The sequence below is a fragment of the Sphaeramia orbicularis genome, chromosome 9, assembly GCF_902148855.1.
Source record: "Sphaeramia orbicularis chromosome 9, fSphaOr1.1, whole genome shotgun sequence".
In the NCBI taxonomy this organism is placed as follows: domain Eukaryota; kingdom Metazoa; phylum Chordata; class Actinopteri; order Kurtiformes; family Apogonidae; genus Sphaeramia; species Sphaeramia orbicularis.
Genome location: NC_043965.1, coordinates 37,922,164 through 37,934,313, shown reverse-complemented (window position 1 = coordinate 37,934,313; position 12,150 = coordinate 37,922,164). Strand labels below are relative to the sequence as shown.

The following is a 12,150-nucleotide window of genomic DNA, read 5'->3' as shown; positions in this document are numbered from 1 at the left end:
AAAAAAAAAACACTTATCTAACTACATTATATTATTCTTTGTTTTGTTTTCTGTATATCTAGAGCGTTCTTGTGTCTTGGACCAAAGGCTTTAAATCCAGTGGAGTGGAAGGAAAGGACGTGGTTAGCCTCCTGAGGAAGTCCATCAAAAAGAGAGGTGTAAGTATAAAACCTGCTTTTACACGTTCCCCATCTTTTTGGTTGGTTTCTGATCTGCATTTTTAAGGAAAGAAAATAACTACATTGCCACAGCATTTAATAATTTAATAATAACATTTAACAATGAAAATAGTATTAATTATTGAGTCATACACTCAATGACATAGTCCATTGGCACCTGCACCTGTATGTATCTCATACGCACTAAGTGAAATTTGAGAGACAGAGGTAGGTAAGGTATGTCGTGGTACTTCACACATTCCATGCATTCCTCACAATTTCACTCTGCTGACATAGTTATCTGCAGCGCAGAATGACTCTGAATTTCTCTGGCAATGCATTTCAGGCAGTAGGTCCAAGTAGAGTTACTGTTGTGCTTGTGCAAATAGGCAGTTGATCTTGTGGTGACAGGAAGCAGAACCAACCCATAAAGATGGAAGATGCTGCCACTGCAACCACTGTTCCATGTTGTAAAACCTTAAAAATTTAAATTCAACACTTTAATACGCATAGCCTAATGTGTAGGCCTATTATTGATTTTTTTGTATCAAATGTATGGTGTGGTAGCAAGGATTTTGCTGTGGCACACCGCCACGACAAAACCTTACCAGCAGAGACACCAGTCTATGCTCTGAATAGAACATTTTCTGTTAAATATCAATACAGGACTTTGATATCGACATTGTAGCAGTGATTAATGACACAGTGGGCGCCATGATGACTTGTGGCTACGATGATCAGCACTGTGAAATTGGCCTCATCGTTGGTAAGTCACAAACTGAAATATAATCAACTAACAAGGTGGAAATAACAATCACATGCATGTATAACAGAGGATTTGTGGCGTGTGCTGGAGTTTAACGTTATTATTCATGAGCGAGAAAACAAGGTAAATGGTACCCAGAGCAGTTGCGTTCTTCAATGCACATAAATCCACGCACACCTTAGATAACTATATGGAAGGTTTTTGAGTGATTGCAGTCAAGACACTTTCTTCAATTTGCTGTTGATGTAACCTCTGTGTGATATGTCACTGACATACCCACCTGGAGCACGTCAGCACCAGAGCAGAGACAGTTATATAACAAGACTGAGGTTTTTGTACAGAACTTAACACACTTCCTGTGACTCATTGCACTGTCTCTCCAATTAAATTCACCTTCATACTGAGTTTATGAAAGAGACTTTCATTTACAGTTGCATTTAATTTTAGCTCATGTTGCATTGTTCAGTTTGGTTGTAGTTGCAGTCAAAACTGTAATAATAATGGATTGGATTTATCAAGCGCTTTTCTTCTTCTGAATCCATTATTCATTCACTCCCATCACACATTGGTGGTAGTAAACTACATCACAGCTGCCATGGGGCGAACTGATGGAAACATGGCTGCCAATCATCACCAATGGCCTCTACAACCATCGCCAAACATTCATACACCAGTGTGAGTAACACTGGAGGCAAGGCGGGTGATGTGTCTTGCTCAAGGACACAACGGCACATGACTAGGATGAACCTGCTCTGAGCCACACCTTCCACTTTTTGATTTCTTTTATATCTTGGTTTAATGTACACCACTGTGCATGACTAGTGTAAATGAACTTGCCTGAATCACTTCATTAAAGTCTCTTTCTTCTTTTTTGACATGTTAAAACTTTATTTTTTAAGTCACTAGGCCAATAAAAACAGGGTTCCCACGGGGTCTTAAAAAGTCTTAAAAGGCTTGAATTTACAAATCTGCATTTAATACCTTAAAAATGTATTCAATTTGATATGATAGGACTTAACTTATGTTCCCATAAATTTGTTCGCTTTATTGTGCTTAAATGTGTCGATTAAATGTCCAAGCTGCAAAGAAAGTAACAGTCTACTCAGTTCCACCCGTTTCAACCAGACAATTTATATTGAAATTAGGAACTAATTATTGATAACTTTGCAGCCCCTGGTGAGAAATGATCACAGAACATTCAGCCCGACACATGTCGCCCAAGAAAGCTGACTTTGGGAACTTTCAGGGATGGCTCGCAAGGGAAAAGTAAGCATGAGGAAGTGCAAATTTAATAATGCCTGGTTGGAGAAAAGATCATTCTTGACCCAGAGTGGAGGGGAACAGCTGTGAAATGGGCATTAAATTCTGTTCTAAGTAGTCTTAAAAAGGTCTTAAGAAGTCTTACATTTAACTTGTAGAAACCTGTAGGAACCCTGAAAAAAAAAACTGTAGTTAACTACCGCCTCATGTTTTTACTCATGCTTTCACAGTGCAGGATGTTCAGCTTGTTGGACACTTCTGAGCCAAACATGACAACCAGACACAACTGACATTTTTTTGTCATTATGTTACGTTATTATTTATCATGTAGGATAGTGTAAAAGTTTAGTTTAATGTGTTGTTATTCCACCCCTTAAGGAACAGGGACTAATGCCTGTTACATGGAGCAAATGCGGAATCTGGAGCTTCAGGACGGAGATGAGGGTCGGATGTGTGTTAATACAGAATGGGGAGCTTTTGGAGATGATGGTGCCCTAGAGGATCTGCGCACTGACATTGACCGGGAAATAGATGCTGGCTCTCTGAACCCTGGCAAACAACTGTGAGCGTCTTTTGAGTCTTTCTGACTTAGATCAAGGTTACAGTCAACTACAAATCTTCAAATTAATGGACCCTTATTGCAAGCAGGCTTGTATTGGATATGTTTTTTGTATTTATTTTAATTATTATTCTATTATAAGATGTCCACTAAAAACATAAGAAGTTCCTGCCGGGATTTCACTAAGCAAATAGTTCAGATTTGCTTCAGCTGCAACATGTTATTTAACCTAAACTGTTGCAGTGAGTAGCTTCCAACCATTCATTTACTAAAAAGTATAAAGACTTGACAGTGCCAGGATTCATCATGCTCAAATTCTTTAAGAGAAGAGTGGTTCACGGAGCATGAAACATCATTTTTACACATGCATTGGCTACCGCAGAGTCCAGAGCTGAACCCCATTGAAAGTCTTTGAAATGTGATGTAGAAGACTTTACACAGGTGTCTTACTCTCCCATCATTAATACAAGATCTTGATGAAAAATTAATGCAAATCTGGATGGACATAAATATTGTGATATTTATTGTGACGCTGCATAAGGACTGTGTAGCATAAACATAAACTACAGAAAATGTGTCTTGAAATCAAAACTAAAGATGGTCCAACAGAATATTGTGTGGGGGTCTGTTTTTTGGCCCGGTGGTGTAATTAACACCACCATCAGTCTAAAACTTCATCAGTCACTTTTTAGAAGTGTGTTTTTGCAGAACCTTGACTTGCCACTACGCTAAATGTTTTCTATAATCTATACTTTGTTGATGGTAAACACCAGTCTTTGGATCTATGGTACATTATATTGCACATCTGTTTTGTTTGCATGTATTTATCCCTGTTCTTGCTCTTGACACTGTTGATAATGATCTTTGATGGAAAAAGCAAATGCTATATTTTTCTCTATACTGATCACATGTTTGATCAACAGCCTCTGGCAAAATATATTATTTAAATAAAAATAATGTCAGTATATAGGGAAAGGGTATTGCTTTTATTGTAGATGTGTGATGGACAGAATGTTCCATGTGATTATTTGTAGTCATTCGTGTTATTGATTGCATGAAACACAAATTCAGAAACCGTTATACTCTGCCAGTATCATTTTATTTTGTGAGTCTGATAAGCTGCTTAAGCTTTTCTTCTCTTGGGTAATGCATACTTAATAATAAGAAAATATATTTTATTTATGAAATGTTTATGGAGGTTGTTTGTAACAAAGCCCAAGGGATATTATGTTAAAGAAACAACACATTTCCACAGCTTCAAGATGTTTACAACAAGAATTTGTACATGTACACATGTACACAGAGCTGTTTGAATCAACCAAACAAGTCAGCTGTAGACAGTGTCGACTCTGACAAACAAACATAGGCATATGCTGAGGTATTCAAAGAATATTAGAGAGAGTAGTTGATTATATAAACGCTGGTTATTAGTGTTATTCAACACAATATATACGGTATACAATATGCCATCACAGTAATGTCTCAGCCATGCTCTCAAATAGTTTTTGAAAATTTAAAATTCTGTGTACTACAGTACTAGATAAATTAAGTTTTCATTGCATTTTTTTTATTTTGAAGAAGTAAATGTAACTGATTAATGTTTCATTTTGACAGATGGCATATTTTTACCCTTGTATTCTCAGATATATGTTTTAACAAGGAAGAGCTTGAAGAGATGGTTATGGTCTAAGATAGAAGTTAAAACCATAAACCTCACTGATGAGACTTTTTTGTTAATTTGAATCTCTGCATGCAGGTTTGAGAAGATGATCAGTGGAATGTACATGGGTGAACTGGTGCGTCTTATCCTGGTGAAGATGGCCAAGGAGAAGCTTCTGTTCCAGGGCAAGGCCACAGCAGAGCTCCTCACTACTGGAAGCTTCAAAACCACCTACGTCTATGCCATTGAAAACGAGAAGTTAGTTTATCTTGAATGAGTATCTGAAGCAATCATAGGTCTACTTTAGTGAATGAGAGCTGGACACACATAGAAACCTACAATGACCCTGAGGTTTTCAGGGCTTTTGTCACTGAAAGTGTAATTTACCCAATGCAGTTATTTTATCACAATCCCAACTCATTTATTTCAAGGGGTATTTTTTTTCCCTTTTTCCTTCTCTTTGTGCAAGTTACACATGTTCTGCTCTTTGTTGCAGAAATGAGGAAGGTTTGGCGGCTGCTGAGAATGTCCTCCAGGGCTTGGGTCTGGACCCTGCTGTTGAGGACTGTATAGCCACTCAGAGGGTTTGTCAGATAGTATCAACACGTGCTGCCCATTTGTGTGCTGCCACTCTAGCAGCTGTACTCAGGCAGGTTCGGGACAACAAGGCAGCTGAGAAGCTGCGTACCACTATCGGGGTCGATGGCTCTGTCTATAAGAATCATCCACAGTAAGTACAGATCATCCACGTCACCACCTCTGTTTTGGTTTCTCTCAGAACAAGGCACTTGAGGTCTTAGTTTTCTTAACATGAAATGAACTGAGATACTACAGACAGGTGGCAACTTAATGGGAAACATGCTCTCATGCCTGAAGATGCTCTCATGCTTGAAGGAGCAAGAAACAAAAAAGAAACAAGCTGCTGCATACATAAAATGAGTTTCTGAGGTGCATGAATAAAAATGTCAGGAGGACCAGTCACACAGTATACTCAACCCTGTGGTGTTTCAGTTTGACCTGTGACTCGAGTGACATGTCAGTATAGATCTATGGCAAAAGCATCAATATAAAATGTTAGCTGACAGCACATATTTGATGACTGATTCTCAAAAACAGTGGCTTAACATTGTTGCATGATGACAGTGTTCACAATGATTAGGCTGTCAGCAGGAAAAGAGGTGAGTGACGCAAAAGCCACCTGCACTGGTCTTCAGACATTTGGAAGGAAAAAAAAAACCCACACACTTCCTTTCTGCATCTCCGACTTGCTCCCTGTCTGAAATCTCACTGGATTAGTCAGGTCCTGTGTCACAGACTACATTTTCTACTTCGTGAATACCCTGAGGTGGGTAGACTTCTGGCATCCTCTCTTGAATTTTAATGAGGATAAGAATAAGCAAAAGCATCTATCCTTGAGACTAGTGTGGTCGAAAGACATAGAGAATTCAGCTACACATAAAGCAGACATAGCCTCTCATCTGTGCTGCTCAACACAGATAAACATCTGGAAAGCTCAAACATAACTCTTTTAATCAGCATAATATTTTTATTGTATCCAAACCAATACTGTCTTTTAGTCAATTCACACATACACCTTTTGAAACATCACAGGAACTAGCAAATAGAAAGTCCAGTTGTAGTTCGTGTTTTCTGTCTTAGGCAGTCAAGTAATTATTGTCTGCCATGATCCTGCACACACTGTGCAGCGACCTGTGGACTGGCAGGAGGTCAATATACTGTCCTCATCCTATTGCCATTCCTGCAACAGTTGACTCACAACCAGTTGGACAACATTACTTGCAGGTTGTGTTGAGTTACGGGTGTCTTTTTTTTTTTTTTTTTGTTAGTGTTCAAGTGTTAGAAGGTAGTGTTTTATTTCTCTGTTTCTCCGTGCCTTTCTGCGGCTTCTGAATTACCTTCTGCATATAGTATGTCTGAAATCACAACAAATTATGGGACACCTACATCACAGCACTGTAGGTCTCAAGCAGCAACATTCTTATTCTGAGCACCTGAGCATAATAGGCAATCAAAACAGTCTTTATTCAGACCCTGATGAAGCCGTCATCCATTAGTGTTGGTCTGTGTGTTTGCCTATAATCTGAGTAAATCACTACAAGATGGAGTACTATAGTTTTTCCTCTCCAAGAGAATCTAATAGGACTTGCGGGGTCTGTCCTTTTTTTGCTGGGGAGACTGCAAAAGTATAGTGCACCTGTCAGAGCAAATTTTTATATGAAACAGCTTTCTTCACTGTGTCATTCACAGCATCACTTATGTGTTGCCACTGCTGTGTTTCTGCTTTTCCTGTTACACCAGTACTGACACTTTGAAAAATGACATGTTTCTTTTGTTTGAAAGTCACCTGTTTTGCACCTGACACAACACCTGCCCTATTATGGTGTTTAGTGGGCATAGTCACATATGCTAATTATATCCCATTTGCCATCAAATGCGATTCAACATTCAGCAACACCTGGGTCAGAGAAGATTTGGACTGTAACAACGTTTGGTGCATCCAGAGTTGATTTTCCTGTTTTATTTTTAAGAGAAATTTAAGAATACGTTTCTGCATGAGCCTCATCGTTTCACTGTAATAAAAAAAAGCAGATTGTGTATTCGAAATGTTATATGTAAAAAATATACAGTATATCTAAAATAATGACTCCAATGTGAGGATGTCTCTTACATTTCTGGTGCGAGGGACTAATCCTGCCTTCACCTGCAATGGGAATTATGGTAAATACTACTTACAGGGTTCCTGTGTAAGTATAGAAAGTATGGAAATGTATGGAATTTGATTTTATAAATTTCCAGGTCTGGAAAACTATGGAAAGTGGAAACAAATGTATGGAAAATATTCGTGTTTCCAAGACTGTTACCACTGTTCTATTTTCTAAAACATAAAATTATGAATATCTAAAAAAAAAAATGGATCGATCTGTTTTTTTAAGGCACTTGCTAGCACAGCTAAAATGTTTGTGTGAGAGCACATACAGTCAGTTACGCTTCCCAGAAAACATTTGGGCGGATTGACAAGTGGAATGCCCAGCCTTCTGCTCTTATACTCCTCCAACCCATTTTAAGGCCTGCCCAGATGTCGTCAAGTTTCACTGCTGCTTCGACAGACAGGTGATGTCCACACACTGTTCGTGAGCGAGCTATTCAACATGCCTTGTATGAAGGCATACAAAAAGGCATAACATATGTTTGGCAGAACCCATAATGGGTAGATGTAAATTCTCTGACGACTGGCTCATAAATCCCAAATATAAAGACTGTTTGGCTGGGTGAAATTTTTTACCAAGACATCTGGAAATTAGGGTATGGAAAAAATATGGAATTTTGAAATTTCAAATGTGTAGGAACCCTGTACTTACGAACTTGAAAATTGTGCATGAACGCCTCCTCACGTCATATTTTCCACTGGAGAATTTTGAAAAAAAATTTATACATGAGCAGCCAAGATGGAACAACAAGGGAGGATAAGGGATTAATTGCAAATGATTAACAACTCTTTCATGAACATTCTGCTGCTGTTAGCTGATGATTTTGCACATTTATAACATACACAATTTGCAATAAAAAAGTCCCCAAGAAAATGCTGTAGCAGATGAACTAACAGGTCATAAACTATTATATGCAAAATAGTAGGTCATGATAAATTGTGTTCGTCATTTTTAATTTCGCTATGACAACAAAAGCACTCGAACACAATGCACTGGTAATTTGAAATTCACAAGTGAAAAGGTTCATCTTCCCAGTAGCACATGAAGGCAGCATTAGACTCAGAATCAATGTGAAAAGTTCTTCTTTGCTTTCTGAAAACACATACCTCTCTCATACTCGGTACCTTTGAGCCTCCAATAGTACTGTAGGAGGTTTTCTTCCTCAGAGTTCTAAGATTTTGTATTGGATAAATTCAAGACACACCTAAAGGTAATGTCTTTCCACTGGGATACCTCTTCTTGTCAGCCTTCAAGGTTATTACTTTACTGTGGCACAAAATGTAACTAGACTTCAACATGTGAAGGGAGGAGTCAGAGAGAGGTCTGACGGTGCTAGAAAATAGGAAACGAGGAGAGGAAACGGATTCAACATGATTGATTCTTCCATAGGTTTTCAAGGAGGCTCCACAAGATGGTGCGGCGTCTTGTTCCAGACTGCGACGTGCGTTTTCTGCTCTCACAAGATGGTAGTGCAAAAGGTGCCGCCATGGTAACAGCAGTAGCCTACCGTTTAGCTGCACAACATGCAGAGCGTCAGCGCATCCTTGACACGCTGCGTTTGAGCCGCGAGCAGCTGCTGGAGGTCAAGAAGCGCATGAGTGACGAGATGCTGCGAGGCCTGTCAAAGCAAAGCCATGAACAGACCAGTGTCAAGATGCTTCCCACCTATGTCCGGTCCACACCAGATGGAACAGGTAGCTTTCAAGACAAGACTGTTTTTACACAATGATGTTATATATTGTTTTATGGGTTTCAGTTTTACCATTTTTAAAATAAATCATAAAGTTTTAAAAGATGCAGATGAACAACATTGACAAAATATGACTTTAAACTATGTCTGTCAATCAGTTGGTTTATCAGAAAAACAAGAGTTAGAACAGGAAATAAAGGGAATATCAAAAAAGAAGACAAAATATTTCTTAATATTTTTGCTTTTACAGGGTTCCTGTGGGATCTTAAAAAGTCTTAAGTCTTGAATTTACAAATCTACATTTAATACCTTAAAGTCTTTAAAAGGTATTAAATTTGTAATGGTAGGTCTTAAGTTATGTTGCCATAAATGTGTTTGCTGTACTTTGTTGAAATGTGTCTATTAAATGTCCAAACTAGAAAGAAAGTAACGTTAGCCTACTCGGTTCCACCTGCTCCAACCCAACAATTTATATTGAATTTAGGAACCAATAATTGCTGCCTTTGCAGCCCCCGGTGAGAAATGACATGGAACAATAAGAATCAAGGCGTTGGAGTAAATAAATACATTTTCCTAAATTTTAGGAGTCATGAATTTTGCCAATATGGCTGTGAACTAGGCTGTGAAATTGTGTTCGAATTCTCTTCTAAATAGTCTTAAAAAGTCTTAGATGTAATTTGTAGAAAGCTGTAGGAACCCTGTTTTAGTTTTTTTGAACACAAAACTCAGTTTCAGTCAGTAACCTTTTTTGATTTAATGAAAAAATTTTCGTTAATGTCAGAATGAAAACTCGTTCTTTACTGGGCTCTTGTTTGTTTGTGTGTTTCTTAATCAGAGCATGGTGATTTCTTGGCTTTGGATCTTGGGGGATCCAGTTTTCGTGTACTGTTGGTGCGAATACGGCCTGGAAAAAAACACAATGTGGACATGCACCATAAGATTTACAGTATCCCACAAGAGACCATGCAGGGAACAGGAGAAGAGGTGAAATCACAGCATATGATTGATGAAACCAAACACCTTTGAGATCTGAGTACAAGTCTGTTCTTTTGTTTGTCTTGTTTCACAGCTTTTCAACCACATTGCACACTGTATAGCGGACTTTCTGGAATACATGGGTATAAGTGGAGTATCCTTACCTCTTGGATTTACCTTCTCCTTCCCCTGTTATCAAAGCAAACTTGATGAGGTAATTAATCATTCAGTCAGCATCTGCAGGTATGAATGATATTAAATCCACATATGTAGTAACTAACATATTATGTTCATAACCTCGAGAAACGACAGCATTCTCCCATACAGTGAGTTGAACTAGAGACATTCCAGGGCATGGTCAGAGACTGTGATTAGAATTGTGTATTGGATAAAAACTACCTACTGCTTACATGTTTTTTCCGATAGTGAGACACTGCATGTGTTATAAAAGCATATTCATGTAGTCTTTCCAAGCTTACACAGCTGAATCACTTCCCTCACGGTGAACAACTTTAAAGATGACTCCATCATAAATAGTCAACTTACTTACATAACAAACTGAAACGTCACTCGGCCTTTTCGGATTTTGTCGTAGAGTGCATTGTGGGAATCGAAAGCAGTTTCTTACAGATTTCGCAGGAAAACGAGCCAGATCGCTACAATGTAAAATTTTCCAATCCACCAGGGTTGTCTTAAAGAATGAGTATAGTCGGTAGATGGAGGTAAAGGCTACATTTGGGTTCAGCCCTCATGAAGAGACAGCAATATTGCTGCTGTGTGGAATTCCCAATCCCACATTGCACTTCGCGACAAAACTTCCAAAAAGGCCTGAGCGGCGTTTCGGTTTGTTATGTAAATAAGTGGACAATGTTTATGATGGAGTCATCTTCGTTGTTGTTCACTGTGAGGAAAGTGATTCAGGTGCGTAAGCACGGAAAGACTAATGGATTACTGATAATTAGGCTATCACTGGGGTTTTACAAATTTGAAAAAAAAATTGTGATGAAAGTCATATGCTGCTTTAAAGCTGAGAAGAAAACATGTACAATGGTTTTATTTGTATCAGTTTGTTACTTTTGGCTGCTGCAGTTTTTATTATTATACCCCCACCCACCCATTTATTGGGGGATAGTCTAGTATTGCCTATTATAGTACAGCATAGTATAGTATATTGTAGTATATACCAGGATTTATGTCCATACGTCATTCCAAGATTTTTGTCCAACCAATTTTTTGATGACTATTCACCCAATTCTTTTCAAATTTGACACACACTTTCTTTACAAGACGTGCCATGAACAGTGTAATGGCTGAATATCCGTTTTGGTATTTTTTATGATTTTTTTTATTTAAGATTGAAGGTTAAGACTTGGGCAGAGTAATGTTTGTTTTAGTTTGACAGAACTACCCAAATAGGACAGTAATTTAGTTTAATCTAGTTTACAGTTATCTTTGATGTAAAATTTAAAATGAATCCCTGACTGGGTAGGATATCAGTGAGTAGGAGTGGCAAAATGTTGTGCATTGGGGCAGGGGTATTAGTAATTTTTCACTTGTTTGTTCTTGGTTTCATGGTATTTGGCTTTCAAAGAACTGGAAGAGTGTCTCATAACTCCCTTTGCTCATCACATTGAAAGCGCTCCATCAGCCGGCTGAAATAAATTATTTTCATGTCTCTGCATCACTTTGACTTCTTTGATAACCTAAGTTCTCCTTATTCTGAACACACTAATAACAACAATCTTTTTTTCAGCAATTTAAAGTACTACCTGTACTACCTGTGGCTCATCATTGTATAACTGACGGATAATTTGTATATCATGTTGTTGATATTGAAATTATTGTTCTATTGTAGGGCATTCTTCTGAAATGGACAAAGGGATTCAAAGCCAGTGGCTGTGAAGGTCAAGATGTTGTTGCTTTACTGAAAGAGGCTGCCTGTCGTAGGCAGGTTAGTAACAATCCTTCATACTTTTAATCACATAAATGGAGTTTTGAGAAGTTATAAATAAAAATCTGCACAAAAGCCATAGCCAAAGCCATGGGTTGAAAACCAGAGGTTACATGGAACACTTAAGGACAGGTGATAAAAAGAACTTCAGAAGCTATTGCTGTGATGCTGTAAATTTCACACTAAGACAGATTCACAGAACTGATATAATTTTGGATAACAGAAAAAATGTATGATACTATGTTTGTTATTTTTTGACATAAGGTAATATACTGTACTTTCCGGTCTATAAGCCGCTATTTTTTTCCACACTCTGTGAACCCACGGCTCTAAAATAATGTGGCCAATTTATGTTTTCTGGGCTAACAATCAATCCGGCTGACGAAGAAGGAAGTAGAGCTG

General features: G+C 38.1%; 1 protein-coding gene across 1 annotated transcript in view; it reads left to right on the top strand.

The window, feature by feature from the left end:
* The window catches only part of LOC115425483 (hexokinase-2-like), a 55,485-nt gene that overhangs the window by 20,027 nt on the left and 23,308 nt on the right, over positions 1–12,150 (top strand). Inside the window, exons 5-13 of the mRNA XM_030143094.1 lie at positions 63–158; positions 825–924; positions 2,563–2,746; positions 4,500–4,661; positions 4,900–5,133; positions 8,522–8,826; positions 9,658–9,806; positions 9,892–10,011; positions 11,653–11,748. Coding sequence (XP_029998954.1) covers positions 63–158; positions 825–924; positions 2,563–2,746; positions 4,500–4,661; positions 4,900–5,133; positions 8,522–8,826; positions 9,658–9,806; positions 9,892–10,011; positions 11,653–11,748 — 1,446 coding nt within the window. The remainder of the gene's footprint in view (positions 1–62; positions 159–824; positions 925–2,562; positions 2,747–4,499; positions 4,662–4,899; positions 5,134–8,521; positions 8,827–9,657; positions 9,807–9,891; positions 10,012–11,652; positions 11,749–12,150) is intronic.